The sequence below is a fragment of the Oncorhynchus keta genome, chromosome 8, assembly GCF_023373465.1.
Source record: "Oncorhynchus keta strain PuntledgeMale-10-30-2019 chromosome 8, Oket_V2, whole genome shotgun sequence".
Lineage (NCBI taxonomy): Eukaryota > Metazoa > Chordata > Actinopteri > Salmoniformes > Salmonidae > Oncorhynchus > Oncorhynchus keta.
In genome coordinates, this window is record NC_068428.1 from 27,767,139 (window position 1) to 27,791,403 (window position 24,265).

Below are 24,265 nucleotides of genomic sequence, written 5' to 3' on the forward strand. Positions count from 1 at the left end.
CTATCCCTCTCACCTCAGCCCTGCTTCCTGTTGTAAACCCTGCTCTCTCCGTCTATCCCTCTCACCTCAGCCCTGCTTCCTGTTGTAAACCCTGCTCTTTCCATCTATCCCTCTCACCTCAGCCCTGCTTCCTGTTATAAACCCTGCTCTCTCAGCCTATCCCTCTCACCTCAGCCCTGTTACCTGTTGTAAACCCTGCTCTCTCCATCTATCCCTCTCACCTCAGCCCTGCTACCTGTTGTAAACCCTGCTCTTTCCATCTATCCCTCTCACCTCAGCCCTGCTTCCTGTTGTAAACCCTGCTCTTTCCGTCTATCCCTCTCACCTCAGCCCTGCTTCCTGTTGTAAACCCTGCTCTCTCAGCCTATCCCTCTCACCTCAGCCCTGCTACCTGTTGTAAACCCTGCTCTCTCCATCTATCCCTCTCACCTCAGCCCTGCTACCTGTTGTAAACCCTGCTCTTTCCATCTATCCCTCTCACCTCAGCCCTGCTTCCTGTTGTAAACCCTGCTCTTTCCGTCTATCCCTCTCACCTCAGCCCTGCTTCCTGTTGTAAACCCTGCTCTTTCCGTCTATCCCTCTCACCTCAGCCCTGCTTCCTGTTGTAAACCCTGCTCTTTCCGTCTATCCCTCTCACCTCAGCCCTGCTTCCTGTTGTAAACCCTGCTCTCTCCGTCTATCCCTCTCACCTCAGCCCTGCTTCCTGTTGTAAACCCTGCTCTCTCCGTCTATCCCCTCTTACCTCAGCCCTGCTTCCTGTTGTAAACCCTGCTCTCTCCGTCTATCCCTCTCACCTCAGCCCTGCTTCCTGTTGTAAACCCTGCTCTCTCCATCTATCCCTCTCACCTCAGCCCTGCTTCCTGTTGTAAACCCTGCTCTCTCAGTCTATCCCTCTCACCTCAGCCCTGCTTCCTGTTGTAAACCCTGCTCTCAGCCTATCCCTCTCACCTCAGCCCTGCTTCCTGTTGTAAACCCTGCTCTTTCCATCTATCCCTCTCACCTCAGCCCTGCTTCCTGTTGTAAACCCTGCTCTCTCCGTCTATCCCTCTCACCTCAGCCCTGCTACCTGTTGTAAACCCTGCTCTCTCCGTCTATCCCTCTCACCTCAGCCCTGCTACCTGTTGTAAACCCTGCTCTCTCCATCTATCCCTCTCACCTCAGCCCTGCTACCTGTTGTAAACCCTGCTCTTTCCATCTATCCCTCTCACCTCAGCCCTGCTTCCTGTTGTAAACCCTGCTCTCTCCGTCTATCCCTCTCACCTCAGCCCTGCTTCCTGTTGTAAACCCTGCTCTCTCCATCTATCCTCTTACCTCAGCCCTGCTTCCTGTTGTAAACCCTGCTCTTTCCGTCTATCCCTCTCACCTCAGCCCTGCTTCCTGTTGTAAACCCTGCTCTTTCCGTCTATCCCTCTCACCTCAGCCCTGCTTCCTGTTGTAAACCCTGCTCTCTCCGTCTATCCCTCTCACCTCAGCCCTGCTTCCTGTTGTAAACCCTGCTCTCTCCATCTATCCCTCTCACCTCAGCCCTGCTTCCTGTTGTAAACCCTGCTCTCTCCGTCTATCCCTCTCACCTCAGCCCTGCTTCCTGTTGTAAACCCTGCTCTCAGCCTATCCCTCTCACCTCAGCCCTGCTTCCTGTTGTAAACCCTGCTCTCTCCATCTATCCCTCTCACCTCAGCCCTGCTTCCTGTTGTAAACCCTGCTCTCTCCGTCTATCCCTCTCACCTCAGCCCTGCTTCCTGTTGTAAACCCTGCTCTCTCCGTCTATCCCTCTCACCTCAGCCCTGCTTCCTGTTGTAAACCCTGCTCTCTCCGTCTATCCCTCTCACCTCAGCCCTGCTTCCTGTTGTAAACCCTGCTCTCTCCATCTATCCTCTTACCTCAGCCCTGCTTCCTGTTGTAAACCCTGCTCTTTCCGTCTATCCCTCTCACCTCAGCCCTGCTTCCTGTTGTAAACCCTGCTCTTTCCGTCTATCCCTCTCACCTCAGCCCTGCTTCCTGTTGTAAACCCTGCTCTTTCCGTCTATCCCTCTCACCTCAGCCCTGCTACCTGTTGTAAACCCTGCTCTCTCCGTCTATCCCTCTCACCTCAGCCCTGCTTCCTGTTGTAAACCCTGCTCTCTGTCTATCCCTCTCACCTCAGCCCTGCTTCCTGTTGTAAACCCTGCTCTTTCCGTCTATCCCTCTCACCTCAGCCCTGCTTCCTGTTGTAAACCCTGCTCTCTCCGTCTATCCCTCTCACCTCAGCCCTGCTTCCTGTTGTAAACCCTGCTCTCTCCATCTATCCCTCTCACCTCAGCCCTGCTTCCTGTTGTAAACCCTGCTCTCTCAGTCTATCCCTCTCACCTCAGCCCTGCTTCCTGTTGTAAACCCTGCTCTCAGCCTATCCCTCTCACCTCAGCCCTGCTTCCTGTTGTAAACCCTGCTCTTTCCATCTATCCCTCTCACCTCAGCCCTGCTTCCTGTTGTAAACCCTGCTCTCTCAGTCTATCCCTCTCACCTCAGCCCTGCTTCCTGTTGTAAACCCTGCTCTCAGCCTATCCCTCTCACCTCAGCCCTGCTTCCTGTTGTAAACCCTGCTCTCAGCCTATCCCTCTCACCTCAGCCCTGCTTCCTGTTGTAAACCCTGCTCTCAGTCTATCCCTCTCACCTCAGCCCTGCTTCCTGTTGTAAACCCTGCTCTTTCCATCTATCCCTCTCACCTCAGCCCTGCTTCCTGTTGTAAACCCTGCTCTCTCCGTCTATCCCTCTCACCTCAGCCCTGCTTCCTGTTGTAAACCCTGCTCTCTCCATCTATCCCTCTCACCTCAGCCCTGCTTCCTGTTGTAAACCCTGCTCTTTCCATCTATCCCTCTCACCTCAGCCCTGCTTCCTGTTGTAAACCCTGCTCTCTCAGTCTATCCCTCTCACCTCAGCCCTGCTTCCTGTTGTAAACCCTGCTCTCAGCCTATCCCTCTCACCTCAGCCCTGCTTCCTGTTGTAAACCCTGCTCTCAGTCTATCCCTCTCACCTCAGCCCTGCTTCCTGTTGTAAACCCTGCTCTCTCCGTCTATCCCTCTCACCTCAGCCCTGCTTCCTGTTGTAAACCCTGCTCTCTCCGTCTATCCCTCTCACCTCAGCCCTGCTTCCTGTTGTAAACCCTGCTCTCTCCATCTATCCTCTTACCTCAGCCCTGCTTCCTGTTGTAAACCCTGCTCTTTCCATCTATCCCTCTCACCTCAGCCCTGCTTCCTGTTGTAAACCCTGCTCTTTCCGTCTATCCCTCTCACCTCAGCCCTGCTTCCTGTTGTAAACCCTGCTCTTTCCGTCTATCCCTCTCACCTCAGCCCTGCTTCCTGTTGTAAACCCTGCTCTCTCCGTCTATCCCTCTCACCTCAGCCCTGCTTCCTGTTGTAAACCCTGCTCTTTCCGTCTATCCCTCTCACCTCAGCCCTTCTTCCTGTTGTAAACCCTGCTCTCTCCGTCTATCCCTCTCACCTCAGCGCTGCTTCCTGTTGTAAACCCTGCTCTTTCCGTCTATCCCTCTCACCTCAGCCCTTCTTCCTGTTGTAAACCCTGCTCTCTCCGTCTATCCCTCTCACCTCAGCGCTGCTTCCTGTTGTAAACCCTGCTCTTTCCGTCTATCCCTCTCACCTCAGCCCTTCTTCCTGTTGTAAACCCTGCTCTCTCCGTCTATCCCTCTCACCTCAGCCCTGCTTCCTGTTGTAGTTATTTCATCTTCTCCCACATCTCAATCTCTTATATTTCTTTACTCAGTTCAATCTTGTTCTCTCCCATTGCACTCGTCTTCTTGGACCCTCTTTTTCCCCTTAATCTCACTCATACCTGAGTCTCACTAAAACCCACTCACCTTTTCCTCTCCGCCCTCTCTAACCTTTATGGTCTCTCTCCCAGAGGGGTAATTTGGTATGGTGAGGATCGGGAGGCCAGGGGCCTCAGAGTGTGTGCCCCAGCTGTGAGAGTATTCTGGCATAGAATCAGGTAGTGTGTGTTTGAGTCAATGTGTGCGCTCTAAGGGTATTCACATGGTGTGTGTGTTTGTGCCCTGCTGTGAGGGGACTTGCCAGGTTGAGTGACAGTCGCAATGGGACAGGGACTCGGCACTAGCAGGCGCTCTGCCAGCCCACACACACGCTTGCACGCACTGTCGGAACACAGTCCATGCCAAATGTGACCTTTTCACCTACCTAAGACTACCCACAGATTCAGATTAATACAATCTCACACTCATCCAGGCTGCTAATGTGAAAATCATTGCATGTGCAGATTTGGTCTGTGTGCATGTATGTGTGGTGTGGGAAAACTTCATATTCTAGCTCTGGGTAGATACTGAGTTCAGTCAGTCAGCCAGCCAGTATCCATCCTCCACCTCCATGCAACACCATGGCTTAACTTGATTCTCTGGTAAGTGGTCAGAAAGCTGTGTCGTCATGCCAACAGCCATGGGTTTTATATTCACTGGACGTATTTAGACCAGAGGTCACACTACCATTTTAATGTATGATTTGATATTTATGTACTTGTTCAACATTTCACCAATAAGACTAGAAACAAACATCTCCACCTAAATCTTTTATTTGCCGCTCTACTACATCTTTCCACATTACAAGGAAAGAGATATTATGGAAATTTCACAAGCTTTGGCTTCAGTGTGTGTGTGACTCAGCCATTCTCAAGGACCATGCTGCATTCCTCTTTAGAGTAACACAAAGTAATCTCACATTACATTGGTTCTTTAAAACAAACCAGCCTGAATAATCACTCAAACGAGGCACTGGACACTTACACAAGCATGCCGCCTGCCCTCCCACGCTTGCACACAAATGTGACCCGATTCAGGAAACTAGGCGTATGTCACAAGTCACGACTTCACAGGAGAGCTGTTTAAAAAAACTGTTTTAGCTAAATGCATTTTTGGCAGAAATGTCTTTTCAAACATGTCAACTTTTACGCGCCTTAATGTCAAACTTGTGTGCCATTTGTAAATACAAATACAATTGTTAAATTACGAGCCCAGTTTGTTTAGACACAGAAAAAGAGAGCAACCTTCCCGCTAGCCATGATCGCCTGAGATAACGAGTGGGCTGGACATGCCGAGAGATGAGTTCAGATTGGTTTACCATAAAGCACGTGTCAGTCTATTGGAGCTGGTCAGTATGTTTGGGTAATCGTGTTTAACGTGGATGTAAAAAAAAAAATGGATTGTGTAGTAAAACTGCATAAACCTACAGTCAAGTTAATGTGTACTGTTAGCTAGCTAATGTTAGCTGGCTGGCTCACTAGCTAAAGTTGTGTATGCTCTCCACTTTCTGGAGGACCGAGTTTTGAAATCAGTGGAATTTGAGTACGATAGCTAAGGAGATGGAGAAAACACCCGTCTGGATTACATCGTCAAACTAAGGCGACCATGCATAGCATCAGACAGGAGACGCATGCAACCATGATATATACTGGTAAGATTTTCAGATATAACACGTTTCTAGTGTACTGTTGGCTAGCTAACGTTAGCTCGCTGGGTCGCTAGCTAACGTTACATGTATGATCTTATTCTTAGTAGCCATCTCAGACATTTGCTTGAGTAGTTATAGCCATAGAACCGGGTTGGTTAGCTACCTGCAGATTCATGCGTCATGAGTTGTGATTATGGTCCATTGTTTAGCTAGCTAGCTACATCTTAACAAAAGACTGCACTCTAATTTTGACAAAGTATTTTTATTTCAAGTTAAAGTGAACTGTTAGCTAGATAACGTTAGCTGGCTGGCTTGCTAACTCACGTTACATCATGCGTTGGGATTCGTTGTTTGCCTAGCTTGCTATCTAGCTACATTTCTTAAAATACTTGTCTTAGTGTGCCAGAGCGGAGCATAAGTGATGCATTTTTGAATGCTCAACACCCGTTGAATATGTCCGGTGTCGGTAAAAAGGCGTAATTACATTTTTGTCAGCAGCACAGTTCGTCACCAACGCACTGGATAATTTCAAAAAATCCAAATCAGCTCTCCTAGGGCGAGTAAAATGGTCAGAGTGGGGTGTTCTCTCATTATGTGTCTGGAAGTAGCTAGCCAATGTTTGCCAGTTAGCTTGGATGCTTGACTGTGTTGTGAGGTCAGAGCTTTCGGAACGGCCCTACTTATTGGCCAGAGCGTCCAGTGTGTGTTCTGAACGCGAAACCACAATAGAAGCTCTCAGATGTATGGAAGCTGGCTATTTGTGTACTAACAGTTAGATCAACCCTTAAAGAGATAGGTGGGGCTAAGGCTTAAGAGGGTGTGAACAATGTTGAATCGGTGTAGACAGAGGGCTCTCCAATAGTAGTACCAAAACAGTGAAAGACTGTTTTCTCAAAAAGGGAGGTACAAGTCGATCAACAACAAAGCAGAATTACTTCCCCATTGTTCCTCACATTCAGTGTATGATAAACCATTTTGTAGCTCTGAGTCTCTACTTTCATCCAACATAAAAAACAGAAATTCAAATGATGCTACATAAGAAAGAGGTTGAGAGTCACAAATATCCAAAATAACAAACCCTATAATTGCCATCCAAAATCACGTTTCAAGTACCATCTCCCAAGCCGACAGAGATGGCCGCCTCGCTTCGCGTTCCTAGGAAACTATGCAGTTTTTTTATGCAGTTTGTTTTTTTACGTGTTATTTCTTACATTAGTACCCCAGGTCATCTTAGGTTTCATTATATACAGTCGAGAAGAACTACTGAATATAAGATAAGCGTCAACTCACCATCAGTACGACCAAGAATATGATTTTCGCGACGCGGATCCTGTGTTCTGCCTTTCAAACAGGACAACGGAATGGATCCCATGCGGCGACCCAAAAAAACGACTCCGAAAAAGAGGGAAACGAGGCGGTCTTCTGGTCAGACTCCGGAGACGGGCACATCGTGCACCACTCCCTAGCATTCTTCTCGCCAATGTCCAGTCTCTTGACAACAAGGTTGATGAAATCCGAGCAAGGGTAGCATTCCAGAGGGACATCAGAGACTAACCTTTGCTTGACGGAAAGATGGCTCACTGGAGAGACGCGGTGCAGCCAGCGGGTTTCTCCACGCATCGCACCGACAGAAACAAACATCTTTCTGGTAAGAAGAGGGGCGGGGGCGTATGCCTTATGGCTAACGAGACATGGTGTGATGAAAGAAACATACAGGAACTCAAATCCTTCTGTTCACCTGATTTAGAATTCCTCACAATCAAATGTCGACCACATTATCTACCAAGAGAATTCTCTTCGATTATAATCACAGCCGTATATATCCCCCCCCAAGCAGACACATCGATGGCTCTGAACGAACTTTATTTGACTCTTTGCAAACTGGAATCCATTTATCCGGAGGCTGCATTCATTGTAGCTGGGGATTTTAACAAGGCTAATCTGAAAACAAGACTCCCTAAATTGTATCAGCATATGGATTGCTCAACCAGGGGTGGGAAAACCTTGGATCATTGTTACTCTAACTTCCGCGACGCATATAAGGCCCTGCCCCGCCCTCCTTTCGGAAAAGCTGACCACAACTCCATTTTGTTGATCCCTGCCTACAGACAGAAACTAAAAAAAAGAAGCTCGCACGCTGAGGTCTGTCCAACGCTGGTCCGACCAAGCTGACTCCACACTCCAAGACTGCTTCCATCACGTGGACAGGGATATGTTTCGTATTGCGTCAGACAACAACATTGACGAATACGCTGATTCGGTGTGCGAGTTCATTAGAACGTGCGTTGAAGATGTCGTTTCCATAGCAACGATTAAAACATTCCCTAACCAGAAACCGTGGTTTGATGGCAGCATTCACGTGAAACTGAAAGCGCGAACCACTGCTTTTAATCAGGGCAAGGTGTCTGGTAACATGACCAAACACAAACAGTGCAGCTATTCCCTCCGCAAGGCTATCAAACAAGCTAAGCATCAGTACAGAGACAAAGTAGAATCTCAATTCAACGGCTCAGACACAAGAGGCATGTGGCAGGGTCTACAGTCAATCACGGACTACAAGAAGAAACCCAGCCCAGTCACGGACCAGGATGTCTTGCTCCCAGGCAGACTAAATCACTTTTTTGCCCGCTTTGAGGACAATACAGTGCCACTGACACGGCCTGCAACGAAAACATGCGGACTCTCCTTCACTGCAGCCGAGGTGAGTAAGACATTTAAACGTGTTAACCCTCGCAAGGCTGCAGGCCCAGACGGCATCCCCAGCCAGGCCCTCAGCATGCGCAGACCAGCTGGCCGGTGTGTTTACGGACATATTCAATCAATCCCTATACCAGTCTGCTGTTCCCACATGCTTCAAGAGGGCCACCATTGTTCCTGTTCCCAAGAAAGCTAAGGTAACTGAGCTAAACGACTACCGCCCCGTAGCACTCACTTCCGTCATCATGAAGTGCTTTGAGAGACTAGTCAAGGACCATATCACCTCCACCCTACCTGACACCCTAGACCCACTCCAATTTGCTTACCGCCCAAATAGGTCCACAGACGATGCAATCTCAACCACACTGCACACTGCCCTAACCCACCTGGACAAGAGGAATACCTATGTGAGAATGCTGTTCATCGACTACAGCTCGGCATTCAACACCATAGTACCCTCCAAGCTCGTCATCAAGCTCGAGACCCTGGGTCTCGACCCCGCCCTGTGCAACTGGGTACTGGACTTCCTGACGGGCCGCGCCCAGGTGGTGAGGGTAGGCAACAACATCTCCACCCCGCTGATCCTCAACACTGGGGCCCCACAAGGGTGCGTTCTGAGCCCTTTCCTGTACTCCCTGTTCACCCACGACTGCGTGGCCACGCACGCCTCCAACTCAATCATCAAGTTTGCGGACGACACAACAGTGGTAGGCTTGATTACCAACAACGGCGAGACGGCCTACAGGGAGGAGGTGAGGGCCCTCGGAGTGTGGTGTCAGGAAAATAACCTCACACTCAACGTCAACAAAACTAAGGAGATGATTGTGGACTTCAGGAAACAGCAGAGGGAACACCCCCCTATCCACATCGATGGAACAGTAGTGGAGAGGGTAGCAAGTTTTAAGTTCCTCGGCATACACATCACAGACAAACTGAATTAGTCCACTCACACAGACAGCATCGTGAAGAAGGCGCAGCAGCGCCTCTTCAACCTCAGGAGGCTGAAGAAATTAGTCTTGTCACCAAAAGCACTCAAACTTCTACAGATGCACAATCGAGAGCATCCTGGCGGGCTGTATCACCGCCTGGTACGGCACCTGCTCCGCCCACAACCGTAAGGCTCTCCAGAGGGTAGTGAGGTCTGCACAACGCATCACCGGGGGCAAACTACCTGCCCTCCAGGACACCTACACCACCCGATGTTACAGGAAGGCCATAAAGATCATCAAGGACAACAACCACCTGAGCCACTGCCTGTTCACCCCGCTATCATCCAGAAGGCGAGGTCAGTACAGGTGCATCAAAGCTGGGACCGAGAGACTGAAAAACAGCTTCTATCTCAAGGCCATCAGACTGTTAAACAGCCACCACTAACATTGAGTGGCTGCTGCCAACACACTGACTCAACTCCAGCCACTTTAATAATGGGAATTGATGGGAAATGTAAAATATATCACTCGCCACTTTAAACAATGCTACCTGATATAATGTTACATACCCTACATTATTCATCTCTTATGCATATACTGTACTCTATATCATCTACTGCATCCATATGTAATACATGTATCACTAGCCACTTTAACTATGCCACTTTGTTTACATACTCATCCCATATGTATATACTGTACTCGATACCATCTACTGCATCTTGCCTATGCTGCTCTGTACCATCAATCATTCATATATCTTTATGTACATATTCTTTATCCCCTTACACTGTGTATAAGTCAGTAGTTTTGGAATTGTTAGTTTGATTACTTGTTGGTTATTACTGCATTGTCGGAACTAGAAGCACAAGCATTTCGCTACACTCGCATTAACATCTGCTAACCATGTGTATGTGACAAATCAAATTTGATTTTATTTGATTTGAAGCGAATGGCTGGAGTGGAGGTGGTGACAAAAAAAATTAATGAGAAATAAATTATATTGGCTGAAACAGGGCTCTAGTCTAGACAGTGTGTGAATTAGAGCTGTGCTTCAGACGAAAGGCGATAGACAGATTGAATAGCATATGATCTTATGCTCTTCCCTGTGCTCTTGTGAAGTTCTCATTTCTGTCTCAGTGGTGCCTCATGTCTCTTCCCCAAAGGGCCAAGGTGGACCAGAGGTCTGAATCAGATGTCACCATTCTAAATGTAGGACGCATGTTTCAGTCGTTATACAGTCTTCCCAATATCTTCACTTTTCTGGACCTGCAGGCTACTCTCTCCACTGAGTGCGTTTCTACTTCTTGACTATTACTGTTTTAAGATGACCTTCCTCATGGAGAGCTACTGGGTCTGCAGGGTTTTGCTGCAGCCCTGCTCTAACACCTCATAACCAAGGCCCTGATGAGCAGCTGATAAAAAGCCTGCAGAAAAAAAGCTTTCCAGGTGGAGGGTTGGCCATCCCTGGTTTATATTTCATCCTTTAGCTAAATCTCTTTCCAGGTGAAGGGTTGGCAATCCCTGGTTTATATTTCATCATTTAGCTTAATCTCTTTCCAGGTAGAGGGTTGGCCATCCTTGGTTTATATTTCATCCTTTAGCTAAATCTCTTTCCAGGTGAAGGGTTGGCCATCCCTGGTTTACATTTCATCCTTTAGCTAAATCTCTTTCCAGGTGGAGGGTTGGCCATCCCTGGTTTATATTTCATCATTTAGCTCCGTTTTCAATTGAGTGTGTTGGTGCATTTGAAGATGCTGACTATTTGACTGCTGATTCATCAAGCTCACCTGGAGGTCTACTACAGTTCAAAGCAGCCGCTGGCCGCTCCAACCAAACGCACCATACGGCTTCAAACCCATGACTGGAGCTACAGGAGTCTAAACTGTGATAGAAGCCTGTGCTTGACCCCTCCAGGCCTGCTGCTATACAGTTTGTGGGCTCTATCGCTGGTGCTGTGTCTGTTTCATAATTTCTTATGTAGATGCTGGGCTTGCGGCAGGTGAACTTGATCAGTGCAAATGGTCAGAGGTAAGAGGCGGCTTAGGTAGGCCATCTTATACAGCAGAGTTTATATCAAGATTCTTTAGCAGGTGTATCAGACAGTTACGTGACCTGATGTGGTCGAGAGAGGAACACGGGGAGGAGATGGAGGAGGTTGAAGAATTGGTAGAAGAAAATTAAGGGGAAAAAGATCAGGAGGTGACGTAAAAGAGTGGAAGAAGAAGGGGAGGAGGAAAGGGGGATGAGAGAGTAGCTGGTGGTCTCCTGCTGTGACACCAGAGACAGCTGGCAGGGAGATAGGTCTATGGACACACACACACACAGATTGAGTGTGCCCGGCAAGAATGGTTTCATAGATGACACCACGCCGTTTCTCTTTCTTTTTCCGCTTCAGACTTATCTTCCCAGCTCAGGTGGTGCTCCGTCTATACGTGCTCACATTTACCAGCTCAGGTGGTGCTCCGTCTATACGTGCTCACATTTACCAGCTCAGGTGGTGCTCCGTCTATACGTGCTCACATTTACCAGCTCAGGTGGTGCTCCGTCTATACGTGCTCACATTTACCAGCTCAGGTGGTGCTCCGTCTATACGTGCTCACATTTACCAGCTCAGGTGGTGCTCCGTCTATACGTGCTCACATTTACCAGCTCAGGTGGTGCTCCGTCTATACGTGCTCACATTTACCAGCTCAGGTGGTGCTCCGTCTATACGTGCTCACATTTACCAGCTCAGGTGGTGCTCCGTCTATACGTGCTCACATTTACCAGCTCAGGTGGTGCTCCGTCTATACGTGCTCACATTTACCAGCTCAGGTGGTGCTCCGTCTATACGTGCTCACATTTACCAGCTCAGGTGGTGCTCCGTCTATACGTGCTCACATTTACCAGCTCAGGTGGTGCTCCGTCTATACGTGCTCACATTTACCAGCTCAGGTGGTGCTCCGTCTATACGTGCTCACATTTACCAGCTCAGGTGGTGCTCCGTCTATACGTGCTCACATTTACCAGCTCAGGTGGTGCTCCGTCTATACGTGCTCACATTTACCAGCTCAGGTGGTGCTCCGTCTATACGTGCTCACATTTACCAGCTCAGGTGGTGCTCCGTCTATACGTGCTCACATTTACCAGCTCAGGTGGTGCTCCGTTTACACCAGCCTGTGCATAAGCTCCGACACCACATTCCCTCAATTCTTACACATTTTTTTCCCATTCCTTCTCTCCCTCCATATATTTCCCCCTCCACCATCTCTTCCTCCTCGTCCTGTTCACCATCAGCAGTAAGTGATCTTTATCTACAGCAGGTTTTCCAAACTCAGTCCTGCGGCCCCTCCCTGGGTGCATGTTTTGGATTTTGCACAGCTGATTCAAATAATCAAAGCTTGATGGTGAGTTGGTTATTTGAATCAGCTATAAAAAAAAAAAATGAAATGTACTCCTCACCATTTGGAGTAAGTGACCTTTATCTCGAGGGTAGCGTCTCCCAGCCTCCCTGTCCATCTGACCGGGCCCTGCTGTGCATCTCAGACCCAGTCAGACAGATGACCAGATGGCCAGTCCAACACCATACTCAATCACACACTGACCAGAACCCTACATTCTGGGCTGTGTTCCCGAATGGCACCCAATTCCTTAAATAGTGCACTACTTTCACCAGTGCACGTGTGGACAAGGGAACCATTTGGGAGGCTTTCTTGGAGACAGTTCTGACCTCAGATGAGAGAGAGAGAGGGTTTTTTACAAAGTCAGACAAATAATAATTTTCATTGGCTAGTAGTTAACACCACTCTGCAATTAAACACAAACCATTAAACTACCACCATTTACTTTCAGTTTACCGATGAGTGTGCACACCTTGAGCAGAATGGAGAATGCAGGCTTGTAAACTGTCCACACCACAAAGTGACATTTGTTTAGCAATTACCTTAACTCCACCAAGCAGAAAATGTGTTATTCCTGGTGTCGGTGTTAAGCTCTAATAAGTTTCACGCAGGCACACACACACACCGCACACACAGTAATTAGACAGCTCTTTATTGAGGAGGGACCAGAGAGACGTGGCAGAACGGCAGGAGAATCTAACAGCCAAAAGCAATTTACTTTTGTCCGTCCAGGGCTACTTATTTCCATAAATATCTGATTTAATGATTTAAACAAATTGAATGGGAATGCCTGAATGGTTGGAAGTGAAGTGAATAGTTGGCTGGCTGGAATAAGAGAAATGTCTGGACAGCAGTTGGTGTTTAGAATGCCCTAATAGATGTTTATGTGGTGGGCCTACTGTAAAACCACCCCGAGTTCCTCAGCCCAGAAACACTTATGGTAAACCATCCAAAGATTTCATAGTAACACGGTCTGTGCTTGGCTCACACACAACCCAAACTCTTTGTTTGATTTTGGGAAACCAATACATGCATATTTTTTATGCGATCAAAGAATTTCATCTTGGGTAAAAATGTCCTTCTCTTCCCACCGGCGCAAATATCAATTTTAGTTTATCTTTATTGCTCCTTCTCCATCACATGCATGTGACAGCTTGTGTGTGAAAGAGAGAGTCGCATGTAATCGAATCAGATTCACGTTGCTCATGGTTGCCATTCGGACGGACTTACACATAGCAGGACATGAACACCCCGTCAACCTGATAGATGGTGAGTGACAGTACCACCATCAGTGCATATTCACAAGCATTATCTTGTCAGAGGAGGCTGGTTTAATGTTAATGTTTTTATATACCAAATAGGGCTGGGAGGTATACCTTATTTTAGCTAATGCTAATCGCTAGTTAACTAGCTAAATGTAAATCAGTCAGAGCAAAAAAAATATTTTGGGTTGAAGTTAGATTGAACAAAACAATTAGAATAGAGAAAGCCCATTGAAATCCTTTACAATATATGTGATGCCAAGCTTAAAGTCAAAAATATTAATGTGAAAAATATTGCGAAATTATATTTTAGCCATATCGCCCAGCCCTAATACCAAATCTGCCAGATATAGTTGTGGGGGGAGGCCAGAGGGAAGAGCTCATTTTGGAAGTGGACTGCTCATTTTGGAAGTGGACTGCTCATTTTGGAAGTGGACTGCTCATTTTGGAAGTGGACTGCTCTTTTGACTCCTACATGGAGCAGGCCTTCTCTAAAAAGTTTCTGAAATACCAGCCCTTCGTGTCATGCCTGAACAGCATTGGTTATCAGAGCAAACTTGTGATTGCTGATATTTGGAAGTCTCGGCCATTTACATACCGACAGTACGTGGACTTCAGACTGCAGACCTGCAGAGGACAAATGCAAAGCAGCTAGCAAGGTACTGCTCCATGTCAGTTGTCAAATGGCTGTATGGACAAGGTGCTTTTTGTAACCATATATCCATGACCTATGAAAAATGTTAATCCGTTGACTGCAATGCGGTTTGTGGATTCAAATAAAGTATTTAAAGTGTGTGTGTGTTTGTGTACACCTACCTGCAGAGAGCCGTGGTCGTGTCCTAGGAGTCTGCATCTCCTGTCTGGCGTGAGGTAACATGTGATACCTCTTGGCTTCGTTGACTAGGTCTCGACACGCCTCCGACGTCTTTATTAAGTCCTCGTTATCCACAACGTTCAGCAGGTAAGACGGGTGAATGAAGGGAAGACGAACCACCGCTAACAACTCTGACACATGCTGCAGGAGAGAGAGAAGAGATGGGTGAGGTGCGGGGAGATAAAGGGGTGAGGGACGGGAGAGGGGAAGGAGGGAGTCAATTGACTATTCAGAGAAGGGAGAAAATATTCTACAGCAGTGAAGCGATAGAAGCCTTGAAAGCCTCAAGTAACTGTTAGATTAGCAACGAAAAAACAAACCGAAATATGAGAGACTGTGCTACCAGCCACGGACTACTTTCATGTCCGTCTCCGGCGACACCACAATGGCAAATATGAACACACAAGACTCATTATAAACCACTGGTATTTAATGTGCAAAGAAAGAAAATGAGTCTGGGTAACTAGGCTGTACCCCATGTAGTTTCTATATAACATGTTTTTAGCTGAGTACAATGCTTAAGTGCAATGTGATGATTGAATACACCTCTGTCTCACACACATCTAAGTGACTCAGAGCGCAGCTAAGTGGCTATGGAACAGCTGTGAACAACAGTCTGTGTGTGTGTGCGCGTGTGCGTGTGTGTGAGATGTGACCCCTGTGAATGACGCATGCATAAACATGATCACTAATGACAGGCAGCAGGGAACGGTACACCTACACACGTGAGAAGAGTATTTCTCCGCTGTCACTCCCCCTGGCCCTCCGCTGTCACTCCCCCTGGCCCTCCGCTGTCACTCCCCCTGGCCCTCCGCTGTCACTCCCCCTGGCCCTCCGCTGTCACTCCCCCTGGCCCTCCGCTGTCACTCCCCCTGGCCCTCCGCTGTCACTCCCCCTGGCCCTCCGCTGTCACTCCCCTGGCCCTCCGCTGTCACTCCCCCTGGCCCTCCGCTGTCACTCCCCCTGGCCCTCCGCTGTCACTCCCCCTGGCCCTCCGCTGTCACTCCCCCAAGGCCTGTCTGAGCCAAGGACAACATGCTTTCTATTAAGTTTTAATTACAAAACTGGGTGGGGTGAATATATTTTATATGACATAGATAATTTTTTTGTTAACTAGTAAATAGTAGCCTATAGCAAAGTGTGTTTAAATAATTTCTAACTTGTTAACAATTTCTGCTAGTTAGCTTTTGTTACCATGTGGGTTTAAGCTTGCTTGAGACTGCTAACTGAGGAGTGTTAATTCACCTGTTTCCATACACGTTTCATTTTAAAACATTATCTTACAAAGAAGTTGTTTAATCTAACTGCTTAACTACTTTTCTGTACATGGAAAAATATTTTGGTATTTTTTAGTAATTTTTTTCTAATCTTTACAAGAAAATGCCACGGGCACTGTCTGATGTGTGGAGGCATTTCACTGCAGGTAATGTAGAAGGAAAAGCTGTGTACATTTGCAAATACTGTGCCAAATCATGTGTGAAGAATGCAACAAAGATGCAGAATCATCTGGCCAAGTGTAACAAAATTCCCTCAGCGCTCACAACAAGCAACCTCTGACAAAAGTCCCTATGCAAGGTGAAAATTATGAATCCGACACCTTATCGGTAGCAACAGCCCATGGTCCTCCTGGAATCAGAAGGTTTTTTTTACGTCAATGGAGGAACGTAGTCAGAGAAATGCTGGTGAATGTCTTGCTCGAGCTGTGTATGCAACTGGTTCACCTCTGATGCTCACAGGCAATGTGTATTGGAAGTAGGGTCTTCCGGGTTGGAGCGAGCGGTCCCATCGCACTTCGCTCCGCAGGTAGTATAACTTTTTCATTACATTTCATTACATTTCATTATAGTACAACGGTTGATTTGTCTAATCTTAGCAATTTCTTCTTAGCTAGCTACATAGCCGTCCTTGTACCAGAGATAATTGCATAATTATCGTATTTCGTCGCCCTAACGTAGCCTTCACTGCTATTCGCCCAGCAGCTAGCCAGCTAGCAAATGCTAGCAAACGCCCACAGATTAGCAGCACTGTAGTACTATTACACTCAACTGAACGACTTGATTAGTTTAGTGTTAGCTAGCTACATAGCTGTCTTTGTATCCAAGATAATTGTGTAGTTTAGAGTGTGTAGTCCTGGAGTGATTATCTTAATTTACCGAGGTTAGCTAGCCAGCTATTTGTCGTCCTTAACGTAGGAGACTCTGCTAGCTAGCCAACAGCTAACAGCTAGCCAACGTCTACTGAATTGAACTCAACGACCCGGTCACACTCACAGTTAGTATCACATTTTCATTTCATTTCATTACAGTACAACGGTTTGATTTGTTTGATCGTAGCTAGCTACATAGCTAGCTACATAGCCGTCTTTGTATCAAAGATAATTGTGTAGTCTAGAGCGATTTTCTAGGTTAGCTAGCCAGCTATTGTCGTTCTTTTAACGCAACGTAACGTAAACAACACTGCTAGCTAGCCAGCTAGCCCCGAATAGCAGCACTGCAGAAACTATTACACTCAACGGAACGACTTGATTAGTGTAGTGTCAACAACGCAGCTACTGCCAGCTAGCCTACTTCAGCAGTACTGTATCATTTTAATCATTTTAGTCAATAAGATTCTTGCTACGTAAGCTTAACTTTCTGAACATTCGAGACGTGTAGTCCACTTGTCATTCAATCTCCTTTGCATTAGCGTAGCCTCTTCTGTAGCCTGTCAACTATGTGTCTGTCTATCCCTGTTCTCTCCTCTCTGCACAGACCATACAAACGCTCCACACCGCGTGGCCGCGGCCACCTAATCTGGTGGTCCCAGCGCGCACGACCCACGTGGAGTTCCAGGTCTCCGGTAGCCTCTGGAACTGCCGATCTGCGGCCAACAAGGCAGAGTTCATCTCAGCCTATGCCTCCCTCCAGTCCCTCGACTTCTTGGCACTGACGGAAACATGGATCACCACAGACAACACTGCTACTCCTACTGCTCTCTCTTCGTCCTCCCACGTGTTCTCGCACACCCGAGAGCTTCTGGTCAGCGGGGTGGTGGCACCGGGATCCTCATCTCTCCCAAGTGGTCATTCTCTCTTTCTCCCCTCACCCATCTGTCTATCGCCTCCTTTGAATTCCATGCTGTCACAGTTACCAGCCCTTTCAAGCTTAACATCCTTATCATTTATCGCCCTCCAGGTTCCCTCGGAGAGTTCATCAATGAGCTTGATACCTTGATAAGCTCCTTTCCTGAGGACGGCTCACCTCTCACAGTGCTGGGCGACTTTAACCTCCCCACGTCTACCTTTGACTCATTCCTCTCTGCCTCCTTCTTTCCACTCCTCTCCTCTTTTGACCTCACCCTCTCACCTTCCCCCTACTCACAAGGCAGGCAATACGCTCGACCTCATCTTTACTAGATGCTGTTCTTCCACTAACCTCATTGCAACTCCCTCCAAGTCTCCGACCACTACCTTGTATCCTTTTCCCTCTCGCTCTCATCTAACACCTCCCACACTGCCTCTACTCGGATGGTATCGCGCCGTCCCAACCTTCGCTCTCTCTCCCCCGCTACGCTCTCCTCTTCCATTCTATCATCTCTTCCCTCTGCTCATACCTTCTCCAACCCATCTCCTGATTCTGCCTCCTCAACCCTCCTCTCCTCCCTTTCTGCATCCTTTGACTCTCTATGTCCCCTATCCTCCAGGCCGGCGCGGTCCTCCCCTCCCGCCCCATGGCTCGACGACTCATTGCGAGCTCACAGAACAGGGCTCCGGGCAGCTGAGCGGAAATGGAGGAAAACTCGCCTCCCTGCGGACCTGGCATCCTTTCACTCCCTCCTCTCTACATTTTCCTCCTCTGTCTCTGCTGCTAAAGCCATTTTCTACCACTCTAAATTCCAAGCATCTGCCTCTAACCCTAGGAAGCTCTTTGCCACCTTCTCCTCACTCCTGAATCCTCCTCCCCCCTCCTCCCTCTCTGCAGATGACTTCGTCAACCATTTTGAAAAGGTCGACGACATCCGATCCTCGTTTGCTAAGTCAAACGGCACCGCTGGTTCTGCTCACACTGCCCTACCCTGTGCTCTGACCTCTTTCTCCCCTCTCTCTCCAGATGAAATCTCGCATCTTGTGACGGCCGGCCGCCCAACAACCTGCCCGCTTGACCCTATCCCCTCCTCTCTTCTCCAGACCATTTCCGGAGACCTTCTCCCTTACGTCACCTCGCTCATCAACTCATCCCTGACCGCTGGCTACGTCCCTTCCGTCCTCAAGAGAGCGAGAGTTGCACCCCTTCTGAAAAAACCTACACTCAATCCCTCCGATGTCAACAACTACAGACCAGTATCCCTTCTTTCTTTTCTCTCCAAAACTCTTGAACGTGCCGTCCTTGGCCAGCTCTCCCGCTATCTCTCTCTGAATGACCTTCTTGATCCAAATCAGTCAGGTTTCAAGACTAGTCATTCAACTGAGACTGCTCTTCTCTGTATCACGGAGGCGCTCCGCACCGCTAAAGCTAACTCTCTCTCCTCTGCTCTCATCCTTCTAGACCTATCGGCTGCCTTCGATACTGTGAACCATCAGATCCTCCTCTCCACCCTCTCCGAGTTGGGCATCTCCGGCGCGGCCCACGCTTGGTTGCGTCCTACCTGACAGGTCGCTCCTACCAGGTGGCGTGGCGAGAATCTGTCTCCTCACCACGCGCTCTCACCACTGGTGTCCCCCAGGGCTCTGTTCTAGGCCCTCTTCTATTCTCGCTATACACCAAGTCACTTGGCTCTGTCATAACCTCACATGGTCTCTCCTATCATTGCTATGCAGACGACACACAATTAATCTTCTCCTTTCCCCCTTCTGATGACCAGGTGGCGAATCGCATCTCTGCATGTCTGGCAGACATATCAGTGTGGATGACAGATCACCACCTCAAGCTGAACCTCGGCAAGACGGAGCTGCTCTTCCTCCCGGGGAAGGACTGCCCGTTCCATGATCTCGCCATCACGGTTGACAACTCCATTGTGTCCTCCTCCCAGAGCGCTAAGAACCTTGGCGTGATCCTGGACAACACCCTGTCGTTCTCAACTAACATCAAGGCGGTGGCCCGTTCCTGTAGGTTCATGCTCTACAACATCCGCAGAGTACGACCCTGCCTCACACAGGAAGCGGCGCAGGTCCTAATCCAGGCACTTGTCATCTCCCGTCTGGACTACTGCAACTCGCTGTTGGCTGGGCTCCCTGCCTGTGCCATTAAACCCCTACAACTCATCCAGAACGCCGCAGCCCGTCTGGTGTTCAACCTTCCCAAGTTCTCTCACGTCACCCCGCTCCTCCGCTCTCTCCACTGGCTTCCAGTTGAAGCTCGCATCCGCTACAAGACCATGGTGCTTGCCTACAGAGCTGTGAGGGGAACGGCACCTCAGTACCTCCAGGCTCTGATCAGGCCCTACACCCAAACAAGGGCACTGCGTTCATCCACCTCTGGCCTGCTCGCCTCCCTACCACTGAGGAAGTACAGTTCCCGCTCAGCCCAGTCAAAACTGTTCGCTGCTCTGGCCCCCCAATGGTGGAACAAACTCCCTCACGACGCCAGGACAGCGGAGTCAATCACCACCTTCCGGAGACTCCTGAAACCCCACCTCTTTAAGGAATACCTAGGATAGGATAAGTAATCCTTCTCACCCCCCTTTAAGATTTAGATGCACTATTGTAAAGTGACTATTCAACTGGATGTCATAAGGTGAATGCACCAATTTGTAAGTCGCTCTGGATAAGAGCGTCTGCTAAATGACTTAAATGTAAATGTAGGTTGACCGACTTATCAAGGCCGATTTAAAGTTTTCATAACAATTGGTATTTTTAGGTGCCAATTTTGCAGATTTTTTTTAATATCTTTGTTTAAAATAGGCAATTCAGTTAAGAACATTCGTATTTTCAATGGCGGCCTAGGAACGGTGGGTTAACTGCCTTGTTCAGGGGCAGAACGACAGATTTTCACCTTGTCAGCTCGGGGGATTCAATCTTCCAACCTTACAGTTAACTAGTCCAACGCTCTAACCACCTGCCTCTCATTGCACTCCACGAGGATCCTGCCTGTTACGCGAATGCAGTAGAAGCCAAGGTAAGTTGCTAGCTAGCATCAAAGTTATCTTTTAAAAAACAATCAATCAATCATAATCACTAGTTATATCATGGTTGATGATATTACTAGTTTATCTAGCGTGCCCTGCGTTGCATATAATCGATGCGGTGTGTATCGTTGCTCCAATGTGTACCTAACCATAAACACCTATGCCTTTCTTAAAATCAATACACATAAGTATATATTTTTGAAACCTGCATATTTAGCTAAAAGAAATCCAATTTAGCAGGCAATATTAACCAGGTGAAATTGTGTCACTTCTCTTGCGTTCATTGCACGCAGAGTCAGGGTATATGCAACAGTTTGGGAAGCCTGGCTCATTGCTAACTAATTTGCCAGAATTTTACGTAATTATAACATAACATTGAAGGTTGTGCAATGTAACAAGAATATTTAGACTTAGGGATGCCACCCATTAGATAAAATACTGAACGGTTCCGTATTTCAATGAAATAAACGTTTCGTTTTCAAAACGATAGTTTCCAGATTTGACTATATTAACACACGCGCACACACACGCCCCGGCTCAGATGATGCGTACACACACACGCCCCGGCTCAGATGATGCGCGCACACACACACACACGCCCCGGCTCAGATGATGCGCGCGCGCACACACACGCCCCGGCTCAGATGATGCGTACACACACACACGCCCGGCTCAGATGATGCGTACACACACACGCCCGGCTCAGATGATGTGTACACACACACACGCCCGGCTCAGATGATGCGCACACACACACACACACACACACACACACACACACACACACACGCCCGGCTCAGATGATGCGTACACACACACACACGCCCCGGCTCAGATGATGCGTACACACACACAGATGATGCGCCCCGGCTCAGATGATGCGTACACACACACGCCCCGGCTCAGATGATGCGTACACACACACACCCCGGCTCAGATGATGCGTACACACACACGCCCGGCTCAGATGATGCGTACACACACACGCCCGGCTCAGATGATGCGTACACACACACGCCCCGGCTCAGATGATGCGTACACACACACACACGCCCCGGCTCAGATGATGCGTACACACACACACACGCCCCGGCTCAGATGATGCGTACACACACACACGCCCCGGCTCAGATGATGTGTACACACACACGCCCGGCTCAGATGATGTGTACACACACACACGCCCCGGCTCAGATGATGTGTACACACACACACACGCCCCGGCTCAGATGATGTGTACACACACACACGCCCCGGCTCAGATGATGTGTACACACACACACGCCCCGGCTCAGATGAGCCATCTCTGACACACTCAGAGGAGCAGTGGCACTCACTAAAAGTACAAAGACAATGCATTCCATACCATACACACATCTGATTATAATATTATTCTGTATCTAAAGAAAAGACAGTCTGCAAAATTGGTCTGTCACACACGAACAAAGTCATTCCCCTTGGTCCCCACTGACAGTAGTCGAGGGAAACTATTTTCTGTGTGTCGACTAGCTCTCACCTGCAGTCTGACTGATCTGAGACACCAGACAGATTCTCTGCCTCGGCCGGAACACAGGCCACTTACAACTGTGTGTTGGTGTGTCACGCGGTCTTCATATACAAATGATACACGCGCTCATATTTATTCACTGTCCTTCACTGAACAGAGAGAAAAGCACACACACAGCAGAAAGGGATGACGTGTGTGTGTGTGTGTGTGTGTGTGTGTGTGTGTGTGTGTGTGTGTGTGTGTGTGTGTGTGTGTGTGTGTGTGTGTGTGTGTGTGTGTGTGTGTGTGTAGGCTGTGGGGTTGGAGTTCACTAGCACGCTTAGCGTCAGAGCGCTAACTCACTCACCCACCCACCTGGACCAACGACCAGTTATAGGGCTCATAGTGTGTGTTTGCGTGTGTGTTTTGTGTGCATCTGTGATGGAGGGATGATGTGAGGCAGGCCTAGGCATAGAGGTTATGGATGGAGGCAGGGGCTCAGGCAGTTGACATGCAGACACAGCTGTTCTGCTCTCTTGGGGGCATTTTCAGCATGGCTTCACGCAATAACGCAGAATCTAGCTCACCCACCCATATCAGTCATTATAAATGTGCCATTTTCCTAATCATCTATGTAGAGAGGACTTATGGCTCTGTGTGTTGATCTGGCTATGTAAAAATTGTCCTTTGTTGAAGCACGATTTGGTATGTCTGGTGAACACAGGCTGGCACAATTACCGTATATAAAAATCAGTTAAGGATAAAGGCTGTCATTACACTAAAACAACAACTGTCTAATATATATATATATATATATATATATATATATATATATATATATATATATATATATATATATATATATATATATATATATATATATATATATATATATATATATATATATATATATATACACACACACACACACAAAAAATAAATAAAAACCCTTGAATGAGTAGGTGTCCAAAACATTTTGACTGGTGGTGTGTAAAAATAAATAAATAAATACATATTGTACATTGTAGAATAATTGTAAAAAAACATGGATTCATGTAAAAACCAAAAAAGTGTTTAACTTCATATGGCTGCAGGGCAGTATTGAGTAGCTTGGATGAAAAGGTGCCCATTGTAAACGGCCAGCTTCTCACTCTCAGTTGCTAATATATGCATATTATTATTAGTATTGGATAGAAAACTCTAAAGTTTCCAAAACTGTCAAAATATTGTCAGTATAACAGAACTGATATTGCAGGCGAAACCCTGAGGAAAATCAAGACAGGAAGTGGCTTATATTTTGAAAACTCCATGTTCCATAGCCTCCATTTGCTGGATTTAAAGGGATATGAACCAGATTATACAGTTTCAGGCTTTTATTTTGAAAAACTGTAACTGGGAGTCTCGTGAGTGAAAACATCCGAAGATCAAAAGTAAATGATTAATTTGATTGCTTTTCTGATTTTCGTGACCAAGCTTCCTGATGCTGAGTGTACTTAATGTTTTGTCGTGCGATCGACAAACTTAAACGCTTGGATTGCTTTTGCTGTAAAGCATAATTTCAAAATCTGACACGACAGGTGGATTAACAAAAGGCTAAACTGTGTTTTCCTATATTGCACTTGTGATTTCATGAATATAAATATTTATAGTAATATTTATTGAATGTAGCGCTATGCTCATCAGCGGTTGTTGATGACACTTATCCCGATAGGGGGATTGCAGCCATAACAAGTTAAACAAAAATCTAAAATATATTTAGATTTGTTTAGCAAGTTTTCGGTTATTCCATGTGTGTTATTTCCTAGTTTTGATATCTTCACTATTATTCTACATTCTAGAAAATAAAGAAAAACCCTAGAATGAGTAGGTAGGTGTGTCAACTGGAACTGTGTGTGTGTGTGTGTGTGTGTGTGTGTGTGTGTGTGTGTGTGTGTGTGTGTGTGTGTGTGTGTGTGTGTGTGTGTGTGTGTGTGTGTGTGTGTGTGTGTGTGTGTGTGTGTGTGTGTGTGTGTGTGTGTGTGTGTGTGTGTAATATCTATTATATGATAGTGGGGCAAAAAAGTATTTAGTCAGCCACCAATT

At 47.5% G+C, this 24,265-nt stretch overlaps 1 protein-coding gene and 1 long non-coding RNA gene across 5 annotated transcripts in view; both read right to left on the bottom strand.

The window, feature by feature from the left end:
• Positions 1 to 24,265, bottom strand: part of LOC118387061 (kelch-like protein 29) — a 435,230-nt gene that overhangs the window by 44,882 nt on the left and 366,083 nt on the right. The window contains exon 10 of the mRNA XM_052523942.1: positions 14,538 to 14,736. Within this exon, the coding sequence (XP_052379902.1) occupies positions 14,538 to 14,736 (199 nt within the window). The remainder of the gene's footprint in view (positions 1 to 14,537; positions 14,737 to 24,265) is intronic.
• LOC127931399 (uncharacterized) lies at positions 209 to 3,574 on the bottom strand. 4 transcript variants are annotated; one of them, XR_008140967.1, is made up of 6 exons: positions 3,530 to 3,574; positions 3,166 to 3,321; positions 2,807 to 3,010; positions 2,139 to 2,550; positions 743 to 1,415; positions 209 to 585 (listed from the first exon to the last, which is right to left on the bottom strand). It is a non-coding gene; the product is annotated as an uncharacterized LOC127931399 (long non-coding RNA). The 4 variants fall into 4 exon arrangements; XR_008140970.1 differs by having other exon boundaries at positions 1,312 to 1,415; positions 2,807 to 3,321; XR_008140969.1 differs by having other exon boundaries at positions 209 to 637; positions 1,312 to 1,415; positions 2,807 to 3,321.